General features: G+C 43.6%; 1 protein-coding gene across 3 annotated transcripts in view; it reads right to left on the reverse strand.

The window, feature by feature from the left end:
- DGCR2 (DiGeorge syndrome critical region gene 2) overlaps window positions 1-20,792 on the reverse strand; it is an 82,574-nt gene that overhangs the window by 51,855 nt on the left and 9,927 nt on the right. For 2 of the 3 annotated variants that reach the window (XM_027575520.2, XM_027575518.2), the window contains exon 2: window positions 895-1,017. The exons of the other annotated variant lie outside the window; for it this stretch is intronic. In XM_027575520.2, the coding sequence (XP_027431321.1) occupies window positions 895-1,017 (123 nt within the window). The remainder of the gene's footprint in view (window positions 1-894; window positions 1,018-20,792) is intronic. 3 annotated transcript variants of the gene reach the window in all.

Raw genomic sequence — 20,792 nt, forward strand, 5'->3', positions numbered from 1 at the left:
GGCATGAATGAAGAATGTGGCTAGGAAATTCATCATGGGTGGGCACAGGAAACAGGCCAGCGGAGCCACTAAGGTGAAAATAGCAATACATCAGGTTGGTAAAGTAGAACCAAACCAGAATGTCAAGAAATTTAAATGCCAGGCTGAAGAGTTATTAGATCTGAGGTTCTCAAGGTAGAATAAAAACACCTTCTTCTTAGGGGCATTATTGGTGCTACCTGGGTCTTAAAACAAATTAGTGTGTGTGTCACCCACACATGCACGGGCAAATGCGAGATACTACATCTTCCATCCTAACCCAAAAGAACCAGGGATGCAGCAAACATCATTACTCATGAGGTGTATTATACTCCCTGAGGGTGCTGGGGCAGAAACCAAATGGAGAACCAACAGTTTAGACTTTCTGTTGCATCTGCATAGATCTTTAGAAGTCCATGCATTGTCAGAAGAAAACCCCCAAATGAAAAATTACTAGGGACTGAGTGAGCAGAATGGGTTGGCAGAGCCAAAGCCAGTCTAATGACACTCAACAGGACTCTAGCCAGGTCTCAAAAAGCACCTACCTCCAAAGCCAGGCAAGAGGGCACCACATTTCAGGGGCGCTGCTCTCAGGGCTGGAAGTGCCAACCGAAACGTGGCATCCTGGACACCCCTCTTGCCTCACCCCGGCCCTGACCCTGCGACCTTGAAAATTCTGGGATCTGCCTGCGTTGGGCATCTATTTTTAAAGAGAGAGAGACGGAGAGAGGGGAGGGTGCCAGCTCAATATAAGCTTCCAGTGAGTAGATCCAGCACAGGCTGCAGTGGATGCCATCCCCCCCGTCCTGGAAGCATAATCACGCAGCTGTGATGGAGCGGCAGGGCCCCGGGCAACTGCCTGCCCGACACACTCACCTGGACAGTCGGCTTCGTCGCTCTCATCCTCACAAGTCACCCAGCCGTCACACTGCCAGGGGAGGGGGATGCACTGGATGGCGCCGCTGCGACAGGCAAACTGCCCGGGGTTGCACCGCAGCTCTGTGGAACCAAAGGGCAAGAGGCCGTTGAGGAAGCGGCAGCAGCAAAGGGGACCTGGGACGGCCAGGCCTGCCGCCACCCGGGGCCCAGGAGCGTGGCCCAACACAGGCAGCCTGCCCACAGCCCGCCTCCTCAGGGGCCTGCACACGGGCCCCAAGGAGGAGCCAAGAGCTGTGCCCACAACGACACGAGTCCCCAGAGCAATGCACCCCCAAGACATCAGTCTTTATGTGCTACCTCAAACACACCTGACACGCTTCTGCTCTGAGTTGGGCTCTGCGCCAGACTACAGAGGTCACAAGAGGGCACACCTCCCACCTCGGGAGGGATTCTGGGTCAACAAGACACACACACACACACACACTTCTGACAACGAACACACACACACACTTCTGACAAAGAACGAACACACACACACACTTTTGACAAAGAACGAACACACACACACTTCTGACAAAGAACACACACTTCTGACAAAGAACACACACACACACACACTTCTGACAAAGAACGAACACACACACACACACTTCTGACAAAGAACGAACACACACACACACTTCTGACAAAGAACACACACACACTTCTGGCAAACACACACACACACACACACTTCTGACAAAGAACGAACACACACACACACTTCTGACAAAGAACGAACACACACACTTCTGACAAAGAACGAACACACACACACACTTCTGACAAAGAACGAACACACACACACACTTCTGACAAAGAACGAACACACACACACACACTTCTGACAAAGAACGAACACACACACACACACTTCTGACAAAGAGCAAATCAGGAGGGCGCACCACAGGAGTGCTCAAACAGCATGAAGGAAGGAGAAACTGCCTACCCCTGAGGGGCTCTGGAATCCTTCTGAAAGAAGGTGGGATGTAAAGAGGGCTCCCAAGGCAGGTGGATGGTTTCAACAGACACATATAACGTAACGGGGAGAAAACATTCCAGAAAAAGTAAAGCTTATGGAATATCATAGGGCAGGAAAACATGCCAAGCAGACGGTATGCGACAGACAGGGAATCACTGGAGGTAAGATGAGAAATATAAAAAGAGTCAGACTATGGAGGCTCTGAGGGTAAGATAATTCTGACCTTACCAGAAATGTTATAGGAAGCCAGACATTATTTAGTCAGTAACTAACATGATGAGATCTGTGTTTTAAGCAAGGTAGAACTAACAATGGTTTCTGGAAGCAATTGTAATAGGGGAACCACACAAAAAATATCAACTCAGTAAAGTGAGGACCTGAATTGAGGCAGGGGTCGGCAAATTATAGCCTTCGGGTCAACTCCTGCCCTTCCCACTTGTTTTTTAAATAAAGCTTTATTGGAACACAGCCACAAATATGTACCAGCTGTGGCTGCTTTTGAGCTACAACAACAGAGTTGAGACTGATGACTAAGAGAAACTAAATGACCTGCACAGGCAAAACTATTTACTCTGGCTCTTCAAACCAGACTTGTGAAGTGACGTGACAGCTGCTACATGGGCAAACATGGAACCAAGGAAAAGCACTGAGGTGTGAGGGATGAAGTCCTGCACACTAACCTGGTAACACAGGAAGAAGAAACAGAGCTCTCTTACTATGGTCCTGCTCCCTCTGTGGTCTTCCTTATTCTGGAATCATTCCACTGAAATCCAGAAAGAAAAAGGAACTATTCCCACCCCTGGGTCCTGTCCCATCACTGGCCTAAGTAACCAGAGCCAATCATCACTCTAACCAAGGTAGATGAGCCCACCAAATCAGATAGGACATAGAAGCTAGGCCTGAGCCCTCCCCTCATCACCACCCCAGGACGGCCACACAGGACATTGTGTACCATAGTGTTAGTACCTTCACGAGAGAGCCTCTTCAGCGTGCTCTGCAAGGAGAGACAACCCACATCCCCCCACAAGGGTCAGGCATATGTCTGAGAGTCTTCCACTGTGAGGTAGGGAAGGGAGGAAGGGCCAGGGAAAGGAATCATGAATCCAGTGTTCACTCTTCTCTACCTGCCACTACACACTGTGGTAAATCAATCAATCTAACCATAAGGAAAGCCTTTGTTAAATATATGACACAGACAAAAGAATCACAATGCTGTATATTTTATAAAGGCTTCCAGCCAAGATGGAGTTATAGGGATAAATTTAACTGCCCACCTGAAACAACTGGGAGAAAAAAAGAAGGGGGACAAAATATTAGAAAACACCAGTTCTCCAGATACTGACATCAAGCAACAAAGAATAGTGATCCCTAAGTCAGGGAGCATGTGAGGTAAGCCTTAAGGCCTCAAGAACATTTCCAGCCTACAAAGCAAGGAGAAGTACTCCAGGGGGTGCAGAAGACTCTTGGAGTAAGTGGATGCAGCTAAAAACTGGGGGAAACCAAGGCAGGGAGCACTCACAGGACAGCTCCCAGGAGTCCTGGAGAAGAGAGAGCGGCATAAAAGTAAGACTCCAGAGATCTAGAGAGGAACCCCTCAGGGAATGAAGCAGAGTACTGATCAGTGTGTGGTGTGAGGAAACTACCCCAGGCCACCCTAAAGGGTAACTGGGAAACAATAATTGAAGTTCGGCAGGACCACAAACAGTGCCTGTTCTCAGGAGCCAGTCTGGAAAAGCTCATAACTTGTGGGGCACTGAGTCAAGTACTCAGAAGAGTCCTGCCTTGTTAGTGGAGACAAATAAAACTCCAGACTAAACGCAGCCTAACAACAATTAAAAGCAACAGCTGAAAGGTTCAAACTGTTTCCAAGTCACATCCTAGAACAAACCTCAAGAATATTTATAGGAATGCAAAAATACGCAGTAACCAAAAAAGGCAAAATTCACGTCTGGCATGCAATAAAAAAATTACCAGACATGCAAAGAAACAGGAAATTAGGACCAAAATGAAAAAAAATCAATCAAAACTGACTCAGAAAAGGTACAAATGATAGAGTAGACAAGGACATTAAAGTTAAAACTGTGTCACAAATGCTCAAGAAGCTAGAGGAAGGGGCACCTAGGTGGCTCATTGTTAGGCGTCTGCCCTTGGCTCAGGTTGTGATCCCAGGGTCCCGGGATCGAGCCCCGCATTGGGCTCCCTGCTCGGCAGGAAGCCTGCTTCTCCCTCTCCCACTCCCCCTGCTTGTGCTCCCTCTCTGGCTGTGTGTCTCTCTCTGTCAAATAAATAAATAAAAATCTTAAAAAAAAAAAAAAGAAGCTAGAGGAAAAATCAAACATGTTCAGTAGATATGGAAGATTTTAAGAAAGAAACAAATCCACTGCCTAGAGATGAAAACTGCAAGGCATAGGACGAACAGATTCAGTTTTACAGAGGAAAAGATGAATACTTGAAGACAACAGAAACTCAAAACACCGGGAAAAAAAGGCTAGAAAACAATGAACTGTGAGCTGTGTGATACACAGACTTGGGAGGCAGGGAGACAGACAAAATATTTGAAAAAAACAATGACAAAAACATTTCCCAATCTGATGAAAACCCACAGACCCAAGCCACTCAGTGAACCCCAAACATAACAGGAAAAAAACTACTCCAAAGCACATCATGATCAAATTCCTTAAAACCAGTGATAAAGAGAAAATCTTAAGAGTAGCCAGAGAAAAAAGACGTATTCTGCAGAGGAAAACAAACATGACAGCAGATTTCTCGTTAGAAACGATACAAGCTGAAAGATGGTGGAGCGACATTTTTTTTTTTAAGATTTTATTTATTTATTTGAGAGAGAATGAGAGAGAGAGCACATGAGAGGGGGGAGGGTCAGAGGGAGAAGCAGACTCCCCGCCGAGCAGGGAGCCCGATGTGGGACTCGATCCCGGGACTCCGGGATCATGACCTGAGCCGAAGGCAGTCGCTTAACCAACTGAGCCACCCAGGTGCCCCTGGAGCGACATTTTTAAATTCTGAAAACAAAAAAAGTAGTCAACCTAGAATTTTTTAAAGCAAAAACATGGGGGCGCCTGGGTGGCTCAGTCGTTGAGCATCTGCCTTCGGCTCAGGTCATGATCTCAGGATCCTGGGATCGAGCCTCACATTGGGCTCCCTGCTCCGTGGGGAAGCCTGCTTCTCCCTCTCCCACTCCCCCTGCTTGTGTTCCCTCTCTCGCTGTGTCTCTCCCTGTCAAGTAAATAAATAAAATCTTTAAAAATAAAAATAAAAAAATAAAAATAAAGCAAAAACATGTATCCTGTATTGCGGAAGCAGAACTTTGACAACACCAGCACAAAAGCTGGGAAGGGAGGAGCAGAAGCACACCATTTCAAGGCTTAAAGCAGTCTGTCATGTGAAGGTCAACTGGAGGATATTCAAGATGAATGCCACAAAGCCAGCACAAGAGTTTTAACAAATAAGCCAACGAAGATGACAAAATGGATAAAAACACTCAATCCAAAAGGCAGAAGGAAAGAGAAAAGGAAACAGATGGTACAAATAGAAAACAAATGACAAAATGGCAAATTTTAATTAATTTTGCCTTAATAAACAGATGAGGTGATCTAAACACCTCAGTTAAAAAGCAGAATTTGTCACACAGGTTAAAAAACAAGACCCAGTTACATATTGTCTAAAAGAAACCCACTTTAGGGGCGCCTGGGTGGCTCAGTAGTTAAGCGTCTACCTTCGGCTCACGTCATGATCCCAGGGTCCTGGGATCGAGCCCCACAACAGGCTCCCTGCTCCGCGGGAAGCCTGCTTCTCCCTCTCCCACTCCCCCTGCTTGTATTCCTCTCTCGCTGTGTCTCTGTCAAATAAATAAATAAAATCTTAAAAAAAAAAAAAAAGAAACCCACTTTATAGAAGGACACCCATAGGTAAAAATAAAAGAATGGAAAAAGATATACCATGCTAAAAAGAAAGCTGGAGTAGCTAAATTAATATTACACAAAGTAGACTTCAGAGCAAATATTACCAGGAATAAAGAAGGTCATTTAATAATGACAAAAGACAAAATAATCCTAAAATGTTTATGTATCTAAAGCAGAGATTTAAAATATGAAGGAAAAACTGCTATCATAGACAAATTCACAACTAATTTCCATCCCCTCTCTCAATAACTGAAAGGAGAAGCAGACAGGAAATCAGCAAAGATACAGATAACCTGAACAACACCAACTGACATTTCCAGAACTCTCCAGCCAACAGCAGAATACACATTCTTTTCATAAGTGTATATAACATTTACCATAATAGATAATATTATGGGCCATAGAACAAATTGCCAATAAATTTATGATTCAAAGCATACAGAGGATTTGTTTGGCTACAAAAGAATTAAATGAAAAATCAATGGCAGAAAGATATCTGGAAAAGCCCCGGACTATATGGAAACAACTGACACACTTCCAAATAGCCTACCGGTCAAAGAAGAAATGAAAAGGGAAATTAGAAAGCATTTTAAATTGATGAAAATTTGTGGGATGCAACTAAAACAGTTCCCAGAGGCAAATGTAATGCATTAAACTCCTGTTATCAGAAAAGGAGGTCTCGAATCAGTAATCTCAGCTTCTTCTTTAAGAAATTAGAAAAGCAAAGCAAATGAAACCCAAAGCAAACAGCAGAAAAGAAAAAATGAAGATCGGAGTGGAAATATACAAAACAGAGTATTAGAGAAAATAATGAAAACAAAAGCTGTTTTTCTACAAGATTAATAACATTGATAAACCTCTACTCAACCTAGTCAGGAAACAAATTAAGAACACAAAATAGCACCGTCAGAAGAGAGATGTCATCACTAGGATTTCAGAGATATTAAAAAGGATAATAAAGAATGGGAGAATAATAAGGCAATAGTACAAACAACTTTGTATCAGTAAGTTTGACAACTTAGATAAAATAAATTCCCTGAAAGGCACAAACTACCAAAGCTCACTCAAAAAGGCAGCCCAGACACCTGTGTAACCTTATAGCTACGTAAGAAACTGAATTTTTAGTTGAGACCTAAGAAAACTCCAGACCCAGATGGCTTCACTGGAAAATTCTACCACATTTAAGGAAGAAATAAGATCAATTCTTTTTTCCTAAGAATTTATTTATTTATTTATTTGAGAGAGAGAGCAGGGGAAGGAGCAGAGGAGGAGAGAATCCCAAGCAGATCCCACGAAGCTGAGTGTGGAGCCTGTAGTGGGGCTCAATCCCACAACCCCAAGACCACAACCTGAGCTGAAACCAAGAGTCAGATGCTCAACCAACTGCACAACCCAGGCGCCCCAAAATAAGACCAATTCTATACAAACTGTTCCAGAAATTAAAATATTTAAAATTACCTTAACAGTATCAAAAAAATAGGAAATACTCAGGGATAAATCTAATGACAGATGACAAGTCCTATACATTGAAAATTACAGAATATTGGGCGCCTGGGTGGCTCAGTTGGTTGAGCGACTGCCTTTGGCTCAGGTCATGATCCTGGAGTCCCGGGATCGAGTCCCGCATCGGGCTCTCTGCTCAGCAGGGAGTCTGCTTCTCCCTCTGACCCTCTTCCCTCTCGTGCTTTCTATCTCTCATTCTCTCTCTCTCTGAAATAAATAAAATCTTTAAAAAAAAAAAAAAGAAAATTACAGAATATTGCTAAGAGCAATTTTTTAAAGACCTAAACCCATGGGGACATAATGAAGTGTTCATGGATCAATAGACCCAACGTCGTTAAGACACCAATTCTAGGGGCACCGGCGTGGCTCAGTTGGTTGAGTGACTCTTGGTTTCAGTTCAGGTCATGATCTCAGGGTCCTGGAATCGAGGCCCACATTGGGCTCCCCACTCAGTGGGGAGTCTGCTTGAGGATGTTCTCTCTCCCTCTCCCTGCTCATGCTCTCTTGCTCTAAAATAAATAAATCTTAAAAAAAAAAGATACCCATTCTACCCACATCCATCTACAGATTCAATGCAATCCCAATCAATATTCCAGCAGGCCTTTTTGTAGAAATTGACAAACTGACTCTAAGATTCAAACGAAAATGCAAAGGACTTAAAATACCCCAAACAACTTTGGAAAGGAAGAACAAAGTTGGAGGACTTGTACTATTTGACTTCAAGAATTACTGTAAAGGTACAGTAATCAAGATAGTGTGCCATAAGCATCAAAGACAAGCATCAAGATCAATTGAACCAGAGTAGAGTCTAGAAATAGGCCCACATATGTGGTGGTGATTTACAACCAAGGTACAAAGGCAATTCCCTGGAGAAAGAACAGTCCTTTCAACAAATGGTCCTGGGACAACTGTGGATATCCATCAAAAAATAAAGAAAGAAGAAAGAATTTTGATCCATTCCTTATACCAAAACCTAACTCAAAATAGATCATAGACCTAAAATTATAAAACTTAAAAGAAAACACAGGAGAAAATCTTTGTGACATTGGGCTAGACAAAGATTTCTTAGATATGAATAGCCAAAGTACGATCCATAAAAGAAAAAGTTGACAAACTGGACTTCATCAAAATTGAGAACTTTTCTTCTTCAAAGACACTGTGAAGAGAATGAAAAGACAACTCACATACTACGAGGAAACATTTGTAAATCAAGTATCTGATAAAGGCTTGTACCCAAAATATATAAAGCACCCTCAAATTTCAGTAATAATAAAACCCACGTAATTTTAAAGTGGCAAAATATTTTAAAGGACATTTAACCAAAGAAGATACACAGATGGCACATAAGCACATAAAAGATACTCAACATTAGTCATTAAGGAATTGCAAATTTAAACCAAAATGAGATACCATTACATACTTATTAGAATGGCCAAAATTAAAAAGAATGGTGATACCAAAATAAGTGAATGGATAAACAAATCGCAATATAGTGGACTATTTACTCAGCAATAAAAAGGAATGAGCCGGGCACCTGGGTGGCTCAGTCAGTTAAACAGTCTGCCTTCAGCTCAGGTCATGATCCCGGGGTCCTGAGATCCAGTCCCGCATGGGGTCCCTGCTCAGCGGGGAGCCTGCTTCTCCCTCTACCCTCCCCGCCCCCCCGGCCGCTCATGCTCACTCTCCCTCACAAAAAAAAAAAAAAAAGGAATGAGCTGTTGATACATGCAGGAACATGTTTTTTTAAAAAAGCGGCCACCTACAGAGTTTTTGCGAAACCTTGTCCTAGAGTGTAAGTGTAGGGATAAATCTTTATCCTCCACCCCATACCCAACACCCAGCACAGAGGGGCACTCACTAAATGTCAGATGAACCAAACTGCTCAAAGATCTTCCTCTATTCTTTAAGTCTATAACAAAGTGTCAACAGTCCTCTGATACCCCCAGGGAAGGTTCTCTCCCTTCCTGACTCACCTGTTCTGACAGCAATCCAATGTGTGAGTTACTGGTAAAATACATGTGAATCACTCATTCAAAAAATATCCACCAAGTGCCACTTTGTGCCAGGCAACTCTCAGGTCCGGGGCCAGTGTGGTAAACAAAGCAGGTAGACCTGGGACATGACAGAGCTTGCCTCATGTGGCGGGGACTTACACACAGTCAGTTGCTTGGTAGGTCAGACAGCAATTCTGATGGGTCTCATTGGCATAACTCAAGCTGCAAATCAACATTCCTTTTTCCTCTTCTTCCTCAAGATCCTCTCCAGTCCCTTTGTAAAGCGTCCGGCATGATTTCTGCCACATCTAAAGTTGTTCAAAAATAGTAACCCCCTCTGCCCACTACTGGCTTTGCCAAGGGCCTGCCCCAAACCTCTTGTGATGCCTATCTCCTGGCCAGCAAATGGGAGACACAGGCAGGCCCTTCCTAGACAAGGGATTGTTGACACTTTTCAAAATAAGCCATGCCCTAACTATGTAAGTGCAAGGCCACAGAACCAAAATGAGAACTTCTTTTCACTAAGCAGTTCTCAAATGTTTTCATTCCCAAACCCCTTTATGCGCCTGACATTTCTGAGGACCCCAAAGATCTTCGGTTTATGTGGGTTATATCTATCAACGTGTACTGTATTAGAAATTAAAACCAAGAAATTTTTTAAACACCAGGTTCCCAAATATACACTCAAAAGGTTAAAACACATACGACCCAGCAATTCCACTCCTAGCTCTATGTCCTGTGCAAAAGGGGTGAAGGCAGGGACTCAGACAGACGCCTGTGCGCTGGTGCTCACAGCAGCATTACTCACAATCGCCAAGAGGTGGAAACAACCCAAGCATTCACCAACAGATGAATGAACAAACATGTGGTGTATCTATTCAATGGAATATTATCAGGTCATAAAAAGGAAGGTAACTCTGACACAGGCTACAACACGGATGGACCTTGAGGACATTCTGCTCAGTGAAACAAGCCAGACACAAAAGGGCAAATACTGTACGATTCCACTTATATGAGGTGCCCTAGAGGAGTCAAATTCAGACACAGAAAGGAGTGCAGAGATTACCAGGGGCTAGGGGGAGGGGGAATGGAGTTGTTGTCTAATGGGGATAGAGTTTCAGTTTGGGAAGATGAGAAGAATTCTGGAGAGGTATGGTGGGGACAGTGGCACGGCAGTGTCAATGTACACTTAAAAATGGTTAAAGTGGTAAATTTCATGTTATGTGGATTTTACCACCACTTTTATTTATTTATTTATTTATTTATTTATTTATTTATTTATTTAACAGGGAGAGAGAAAGCGAGAGAGAGGGAACACAAGCAGGGGGAGTGGGAGAGGGAGAAGCAGGCTTCCCGCTGAGCAGGGAGCCCGATGCAGGGCTCGATCCCAGGACCCTGAGATCATGACCTGAGCCGAAGGCAGTCGCTTAACCAACTGAGCCACCCAGGCGCCCCTTTACCACCGCTTTTTAAAAAAATCCTTTAAAAAAGACAGACAGAGAGGAAGAGAGAATACCAAGCACGCAGCCCATGAGCCATCAGTCACCTGTCAAGTGGCCTCTGGCAATGCCACTGAGCACTGGTGAGAGAGAGACAGAGGCTAACGACCCCTTGCTATTATTATGGAAATGGTTTTGACCTTGCAGAGCCCCCAGAGACATGCAATGTTTGGGAATTAGAGGATTCGGGCCCTAGAAATTTAGAAGCCTCTGCAATACAGATTCTTTCTCTGGATTCAATTTCTTCTTTGTCAGCAAGCCTTGGCCTCATTTTAAATTATGTAAGCTGAGCTGTCTCAAATTACTGTGTGAAATTTAGTATGCGGCCTTAATTGTTTGGAATTGACTTCTCCTAACATCTGCCCACAGAGAAATAGAGGAAGACAGGGAACAGCGGAAGCACACATGTCCACAACCACAAAGCTCAGGAAATCGAAAATCTCCAGCCAGGAAATGCAAGAGAGAATTGCATCCCTATCTCCTCCCACTGCCCCCAGCTGGATCCAATGGTCTGCACAGAGCAGAGGTGCATCTTCAGACACAGCCCTCCATGCTGGGGTGCCCACCCAGGGACCAGGAGGCCCCAGTCTCCCAGCAGACCTGCTCCCAGCTGGGCAGTGCAGCCTCCGTCAGACCACTCAGACATTCTTCCCTGGAAAGAGCAACAGCTGTTTCCCAGAGGGGCTGCCCCTCGGTCTCATTTCACCCCCTCCCTACCAAGGCAGAACCGGGACAGGGATATTTATCTGGTACCACACTAACACACCAGCGGCAGAAGGGAGAGAGGATCTGAAAATAAGGCTCTGCGTTGTGACAGGACAGGTCTAGGAGAATGGTTCCCATGGGATGCTGGGTCCTGTCCAGCACGTCAGGAACTGGTGTTCCCTGGCTGGAACTTGGGCCAGGAACATTGCTCTGGACACCTTTAGGAGGGAACAGAGATCACTGTTGACCACACAGATCACTAAAATACAAAACACGGCATACCTGCCGAGAGGGCCTTCTGAAGTAGAGTTACCGGTATCCTCAGGTAAGAAGATAAGAATAAGGGGTTTGAACAGGCACGTGCACCACCAGAGACCACAGGGAAAGGCCTATAGGTCAAGGGTGCCGCCTGGACAAGTGCCACCAAAGCAGGAAAGGAACTCTCTGCTTGGCTGGGGCTCAGCAGGAAATCAAACCAAAAGGCACTGGGGGGGCAAGCTGGCTTCATGGGATGTGCTATGGCTCCAGTGGAGACCTTCAGCAGAACACCAATCAGCAGCAGGACAGAGAATGGTTCTGGGAGGGCAGAACTAGGAGATGGGGACAGCATTACCAGACATTCGGAACATTTCCCAGGAGATCATTCTAGAATAAACTGTGATTAAATGAGAAACTCACTGCCTTCTCTACAGTGCTCTAAATGCCATTTGTCCTTTCATGAGGCGAAGGGCCACTTCCATCCAGCCTTCTCCCAACGACCCCTCCACTCAGGTTCTTGGGAACCCTGGCTCAGCAGTCCCTATGGTTACCCCTACAATCCCATCAGCCCTCTCCCAGGGAGCTGTCACTTCATGGCACCAGTGAGATTGCCTGTAACCACCCTGCTTCCTGGCACAATGTGGGGTGGCTCTTGGTTGCTGAATGGTTTCATGTATTCTGCCCTTTGGAATGATTCTGTGAGACCCTCTGAAGAGGCAAATGCTCTCCGAGGGACCCACCTGGAGAAAGGGAAAATGCGAGGAGGGAGCTGGGACCAGGGGCTTCTGCACAGCACAGCCTGCCATGGGGTTCAGCAGCAAAGCCCAGGAAAGGCTGCTGTTAATGGGAGGCCTGGGCACTCCTCCACTCTGGCAGGCATCAGGGTTACAGCAGGAAGACAGAGTATCTGAATGTCACACTGCAACGAGCTCAGAGACCAGCTGGCCCCATGATTCTCACACACGAAGGCCTAGCATCCAAGGGGGAGTGGGACGTGTGTGGCTCATGAAGAATACAGTATGGAAGTTTTACTAGTAAAATTTAAATGAGGAAGGCCAGAGACTACTGTATTTATCAGAAAACCCATCTAGTCCAGTCAGCTCATTTCACAAAAGGGCTGACCTGCCTGCTCCATTCCTATGGCAAGCTGACAGCGGCAGAACAGGAACCAGAAGGCAGGCTCTGGCTCTTTTGCCCAGATCTCTACCCCAAAACCAGCTCGGCTAAGTGGGAATCAGGACTCAGGTCGGGAATCACAGCCACCCCCAACAGGATGCCCTGCATTCTGATTTGGGGCGTGGCTAACCCATCCTTCCTCAGAGGGCTGGTTCCAAACTTTCCAATTCTGACCCATTTTCTCTTTGTTAGGACAAAAAAAACATAGGACTTATGAAACGCAGTGCCTCTGTGGAGGTCAGCAATACAAACCCCCAGGGACGAGGAGTGTCTGACTGCTGGATAGGGACCTGCAGGGCCAGGCATGTACCAAAATACTGTGGTTTTGAAATACAGCCAAAATTCTTTGCTATGCCTTCTCAAATGCCAGTTGCTCCAAAGTCACTGTGACCACCAAACCCATTTCCAAATAGCCCTGGGGCAGGAAGAGAATCACTGAGAATCACCCTGTCAGCCCTCCACATGGGAGGGGAGACGCATCTGACTGCTGAGTCTGAGCGAGGACATCCCCTGTTCCCTGTCACCCACCTGCCTGACAGGGACAAGCACGTGCCCCAGCTCTGCTGTGACAGCTGACCAGGGGAGTGGGGGCGCACTGGGGAAGCCACTTTCTCCTATCAGTCAAGAAGTCACAAGGCTGATGCTAGAGACCACCACACCAGAATAAAGTGACAAGGCCCAAACTTCAGTATTTATTTTTTGTAAGTCACAAGCATTTTCTACATCCAGGAGATGAGGCGACCATCACTTACTGTATCTTCTATACTCAGACACTGCCCAACTGGAACACTGGCTCATCTGCCTTACCTTGTCCTCCAGCTTCTCCTTAAGCAGATGTTTGGGGAAGAAGGCCCTGCTTAAAGTTAGTTATCTTAGAAGAGGAGGGGGAGGCCCAAAGGAAAAGGATGACTAGACAAGATGAAAGAGAAAAGAGAGGCAGGTTCTCTAAGCATCTCTATTAAATGAATGACACTTTGAAGAAAAGAACAGCAACCCACAGTCTATATTTTATGGAGGCTGGGGTGGGGGAGTTCAAATGTGGGAATGAGACCAGGGCAAGAGAGTGGGGTAGACCTGGAGTAATAGCTATCTCCCATCTGATGTAACATCCATTGGCTGTTTCATCCACCACTCACACCACATTTTGATGTCAGCAGTAGTAAAGTGTAACCAGTTCATTCAAGAGAAACAGCTGGAGCAAGATCAGATTCTTGTATGTTCATTTTGCATGTACCACACAATGTATCAAATGCCTCTAACACATTATTATATTTAAATCCTTAAGACAAACCTGTCAGCACAGCCTTGTACTTCCTGCGGGTCAGGCACTGTGCTAGATGAAAGCAAGAGCAGGATGATAAATGCACGGTCTTTGCCTTCACAGAGCTCAGTCTAGTAAGGAAGCAGACAATCTTGACTACCTTGGAGCAGCAAAGAGTTCTTAGAGAAACACAGAGTGTTAACGTAAAAACTGATAAACTTCAAAATTTAAAACTTCTTTGATCAAAAGTGTGGTAAAGATACATCGATCAATGGAACAGAATACAGAGCCCAGAAATAGACCCACACAAATGTGACCAACTGATTTTTGATAAAAGTACAAAGACAATTCAATGGAAGAAAGAAGCCCTCAGCAAGTAGTGGTGGAACAACTAGACATACACATATCAAAAACTGAACCTCGGGGTGCCTAGGTGGCTCAGTCGTTAAGCGTCTGCCTTCAGCTCAGGTCATGATCCCAGGGTCCTGGGATCAAGCCCTGCATCGGGCTCCCTGCTCAGCGGGAAGCCTGCTTCTCCCACTCCCACTCCCCCTGCTTGTGTTCCTTCTCTCGCTGTGTCTCTGTCAAATAAATTAAAAAAAAAACAAAACAAAAACAAAAAAACTGAACTTTGATCCACACTTCACACTGGATATAGAAATTCACTCAAAACAGACCAAAGACTTACATGTAAAATCTAACTCTATAAAACTTCTGGCAGAAAAGAAATAAAATCTTTGTGAACCTGGGTTAGGCAAAGTGCTTACATACATCTCTAAAAGCATGATCTATAAAACAATGTTATAAACTTAAATTCATCAAAAGACCAGTGGTTACCAGGTGGAAACCTCAAGGTAGGGAGAGGGGCTGACTACAAAATGGCAGCATGAGGGAATTTTGGGGTGATGGAACTGTGCTCTTCATCTTCAGTGTGGGACTGATTACACGACCCTACACATTTGTCAAAGCTCAAAGGATATACCAAAAAGGAATTTGTGTACTAAATTAAAAATTAAAACAGATTTTTTTTTAAGATTTTTATTTATTTGACAGAAAGGGACACAGCCAGAGAGGGAACACAAGCAGGGGGAGTGAGAGAGGGAGAAGCAGGCTTCCCGTGGAGCAGAGAGCCCAATGCAGGACTCAATCCCAGGACCCCGGTATCATGACCTGAGCCGAAGGCAGACACCTAACGACTGAGCCTCCCAAGGCGCCCCTAACACGGATACTTTTTAAAAGTACAGTTAACCAAGAATAAAAATAACAATATAAAAGAAAAAAGTACAGTTAAGCAAATGAATGGCTAAGTCACTAAGAGAAAACACTTGTAACACATATCTCTTATCTGGACTATACAAAGAACTCCTACAATTCAATAAAAAATATAAATAATAAAAAAGCAAACAACCTCATAAAAATGGGCAAAAGATTTGAACACACATTTCTCAAAAGAAGATATATAAATGGCTAACAAGGACATGAAAAAGTGTTCAGCACATCACTCACAGGAAAAGGCAATTAAAACCACATGCGGTACCATTACACAATAGAAAGGCTAAACTTTAAAAGTCTGACAACATAAAATGTTGGTGAGATTGTGGGGCAACTGGAACTCTTATACAATATTGATGGGAATGTAAAATAGCACAACCACTCCGCAATTAAGCAAGAAAAAGAAATAAAAGACATCCAAATTGGAAAGGAAAAAGTAAAATCACCTCTGTTTGCAGAAGACATGATTTTATATGTCACATCCGAAGATCCGCCAAAAAAAAAAAGCGTTAGAATAAATTCAGCAGAGCCATAGGACGTAAAAATCAACAGACAAAAATCAGTTGTATTTCTATACACTGACAATGAACAACTTGAAAAGGAAATTAAGAAAACAATTCTACTTACAAGAGCATCAAAAAGAACAAAATACTTAGGAATAAACTTAACCCAAGTATACCAAAAACTACAAAACACTGCTAAAATTAAAGAGGACACAAATAATGGAAAGACATCCGATGTTCATGGAATGGAAGACTTAAGATGTCAATATGAACCAAGCAATCTACAGATTCAATGCAATCCTTATCAAAATGCCAATGACTTTTTTTTTTGCCAAAATAGAAAAATCTATCCTAAAATTAATATGGAATCTCAAATGACCCAGAATACCCAAAACAATCTTGAGGAAGAAAAACAAAGCTGGAGGCCTCCCACTCCTTATTTCAAAACATATTACAAAACTGCAGTAATCAAAACAGCGTGCTACTGGCAACAACACAGATATATAGGCCAATGAAACAGAATAGAGAGCCCTGAAATAAACTCTCACGTATATGGTCAAATAATTTTTGACAAGGGTTCTGAGACCATTCAAAGAGGACAGGACAATGTTTTCAACAAATAATGCTAGGAAAATAACCGCATACAAAAGAATGAAGTCGGACTCTTACCCAACACCATATACAAAAATTAAATCAAAATGGATCAAGGATTTATAAACATAAAACCTAAAACAATAAAACCCTTAGAAGAAAATACAAGACAACAGTGGATTTAGAAGTGATTTCTTGGATATAACAAAAGCACAGGCAACAAAAGCAAGAGGAGACAAAAGAACTACATCAAACTTAAGGAAATAAGAAAGTGAAAAGGCAACCTACAGAACGAAAAAAAATTTACAAATCATGTATCTGATAAGGGATTACTATCCAGCATATATAAAGAACTCCTACAATTTAACAACAAAAATACAAATAATCCAATTTAAAAATGGGCAAGGGGGGGCACCTAGGTGGTGCAGCTGGTTAAATGTCGGACTCATGGTTCCCACTCAGGTCGTGCTCTCAGGGTTGTGAGATCAAGTCCCATGTCGGACTCCACGTTCAGCAGAGTCTGCTTAAGTTTCTCTCTCCCTCTGCCCCTCCCCCACACCACACATGCATGCATGTACACTCTTTCTCTCAAAAAAAAAAAAAAAATGGGCAAAGGACATGAGTTAGACATTTCTCCAAAGAAAATATACAAATGGCCAACAAGAATATGACAAGATGTTCAACATCACTAATCATTAGAGAAATGCAAATCATAACAAGATATTACTACATACCCTTTAGAATGGCCACTATAAAAAAAATAGAAAATAACAAGTGTTGGCAAGAACACAGAGAAATGGGAACCTTTGTGCACTACTGGTAGAACTGTAAAATGGTGCAGTCACCATGGAAAACAGTATGGAGGATCCACAATAAATTAAAAATAGAATTACCATATGATCCAGCAATCCCAATTCTGGATATGTATCCAAAAGAACTGAAAATGGGATCTTAAAGAGATATTTGCACACCCATGTTAATCACAGCATTATTTACAATAGACAAGAAGCAGAAGCAATCTAAATGACTCACAGATGAATGGATAAAGAAAATGTGGTATATTCATACAATTATTATTCAAACTTAAGAAAAGAAGGAAATTCTCTCATGCTACAACATGGATGAACCTTGAAGACATTATGCTAAGTGAAACAAAAAGACAAATACTGCATGATTCCACTTATATGAGGTTTCTAAAGTAGTCAAACTCTTAAAAAATGGAATGCCAAGAGCTGGGGGAAGAAGGAAAAAGGAAGTTGTTGTTCAGTGGGTTAACGAGTTCCAGTTCTGCAAGATGAAAAAGTTCAAGATCTGTTGCCCAACAGGGTGCATTTCGTTAACACTACTGTACACTTAAAAACGGTTAAGACGGGGGCCCCTAGGTGGCTCAGTCGTTAGGCATCAGGTCGTGATCCCAGGGTCCTGGGATCGAGCCCCGCATCGGGCTCCCTGCTCTACGGGGAGCCTGCTTCTCCCTCTCCCACTCCCCCTGCTTGTGTTCCCTCTCTAGCCATGTCTCTCTCTGTCAAATAAATAAATAAAATCTTTAAAAAAAAAGAAAACGGTTAAGATGGTATATTTTATATTACATTCTTTACCACAAATTTAAATTTAAAGAAACAACCTAAACCTTGTTTCCCTGGATCCGGTTAACAATCCTGTGAGGTCAGTTTTATTATTATCCCCATTTAGAGAAAACAAGATGAGGTCTCCTCATATCCCTCCCGGGGCTGGTTTCCGATATGTAAAATGAGGTGACAGTGGGCTCTACCTAATCCTCACAAGCACAGACAAGACACGGAGGGATTTTAAAGCCACAAGGGAAATATTAACACCGAATAAACTTCTTCAAGACAACAGGCTTATAAGTATGAGGCACTCTAAAAGGAGATTGACATTAAGGCCCAGTCACTGGAAGATTTGCCCCAGGTCCTCCCTCAGGTTAGCTCAGTTGGGGCAAAGCTCTGACACCTGCATGAACCCCCACAGGAGCTCACAAAAGCACACAGCTTTTCATTAGTGGGCCTCTTTAAAGAATACTAAAGATTACCATGGCACCCTGAAAGTTTCATTCATACACTTACTTCAGAACCAAAATCAAGAGTAGGTTTCAACACATCAAAAACTCTATCCAAAAAGCAGGGTTATCGTTAGGGTTCACTAAGCTACTGCACACCTAGAGCTTAGCAGAGTGCATGATGCTCAGAAATGGCGGGGTGGGGGGGAGGGGGAAGGGGGTGACAGAGGTAAGAAGAAGGATGGTGGTGATGATGATGACGACGACAACACTAACAGCAGCCAAGAACCAAGGCCAAAAGTACAGAACCAGGCCAGCAGGGGATGCTTTTGGCATCCGCCAGCCAAGTGTGAGGCTGCCTGAAGGACATTTGTGAGGACACAGCCGTGGGCAGGTGAGACAGGGGGTTAGCGCCATGACACCAGTGGCCAAGGCTATGGGAAGAAGACAAGAAAAGTGTGTGGGCAAAGAAGTTCAAGTTGAAAAGTCAGGAGCAAAAATATGAGAGGGAGCAGAGGGCCAAAAGTACCTACGGAAGCTGTGCAATATCAGAGCGTGAGTTCTAGCTTGCCCAGGTTTCACATACTGGCTCCACCACTTACAAGTTGTGTGACTTTGGGCAAGTCACTTATTCTTCCAAGCTGTTTCTTCATCTGTAAAATAAGGTTGATATGAGTACCTGCTTTCTATAAAAAGAGCATCACACCTCACACTGCAATTATAAAGGAGAAACGCACAACCGCGACCACACAGAATTTTGTAACATTGTTTTATTGTGTGTCCTAATCATTTTGGGGATTACTTTCTGGTTTTTAAAAGTATTACCATTTTTACATTTAGTTATATGAAATCTTTTAAATACCTTGTTCTGATCATTAACTTTTATTAATGCTTCTTAAGAGATAATATAGCTACATGGTTCAAAATCCACAAGGAGGTGACAGATAAGATTATTAACAAGACTTCCAAGCTTCTTAAAATGTCCATGTTTTCTTGATTGCAACCAGAAGGTGCTGAGGTCAGCAGAGGAGGCTGCTAAAACACTAACTCCCGGAATGGGTCAGCCAGGTCCAAAGAGCTGTGACAGCATCAGTGTCCACACAAGATACTGGTGGAGCTGGAAGCCATGAGCACTGAGAAGGTGCCTCTTCCTTTGCAGGTGGGTGCCAGATGGTGGTGCAACTATCTCCACTCAGTCCCCCACAGCCATGCAGCTCTTTCATCTTATCTTGCAATCATGGTGCAAGAGGCAGAGCACCCGGCTCAAGATAGCAATCTTCGGTATCCAGTTTCTGCTTCTTCTACTTAAAAGCCAAGTGATGCCACCAGGCAAGGTAATTATCCTCTCTGGGCCTCGGCATCCCAGTCCCTAAAACGGACCTACCACCTGCCTCTCTGTCTCCCTCCCAAACAGGACTGTCAGATAAAGCATGTACACAACTATGCCCAAGCTCAACCCCACCTTCAAACAGCTCTCCCACATCACCACACACCCCAGAGACTATCAGAACATGGCACACACCATGGGGTGGATGGTGGAACTGGGAGCTTATTAAACAAACTTGAGCTCAAATGACCCGTCATCTAAACCCTCCACTTATTTTCCCAAAGCAGGAGCGGAAATTAGAAAGAGTGACTTGCCAAAATTGCACTGACAAAATTGTCAATGACAAAACTAGGATAACAAGGTCTTGGAACGCTTAGAAATGAAAAATAACTCATTTTTAAATATTCAATTATTACAAAATAACTTTTCAAATGAACCTTCGACTATGGGATAATTTTAGGTTTACAGAAAAGTTGCCATGTGCCCTCAGCCAGTTTCCCTGGTTGTTAGTATCTTACACTACACACTACCAGGGCACATTTGGCAATAATTAGGAAACTAACATTGGTACCTTTCTATGCACTGAATCCCAGACTACTGGAATTCCACTGGTTGTTCCACTTATGTCCTTTTCCTGTTCCAGGATCCAGTCAGGACCCCACACTGTAGTTAGTATTATAAAGTAATTTCTAATACACTCCATCAGAAGACTTTAAGGTTAACAAAATTAAAAAACTAATTAATAGCACTTATTAGTATTAAAATCTAAGGAATGTAATTGTTATAAATTTTACTTGGCCTTTCTCTTTACTGATGCTGAGTGGTCATTTATTCAACATATATAATTC

The sequence above is a fragment of the Zalophus californianus genome, chromosome 14, assembly GCF_009762305.2.
Source record: "Zalophus californianus isolate mZalCal1 chromosome 14, mZalCal1.pri.v2, whole genome shotgun sequence".
Lineage (NCBI taxonomy): Eukaryota > Metazoa > Chordata > Mammalia > Carnivora > Otariidae > Zalophus > Zalophus californianus.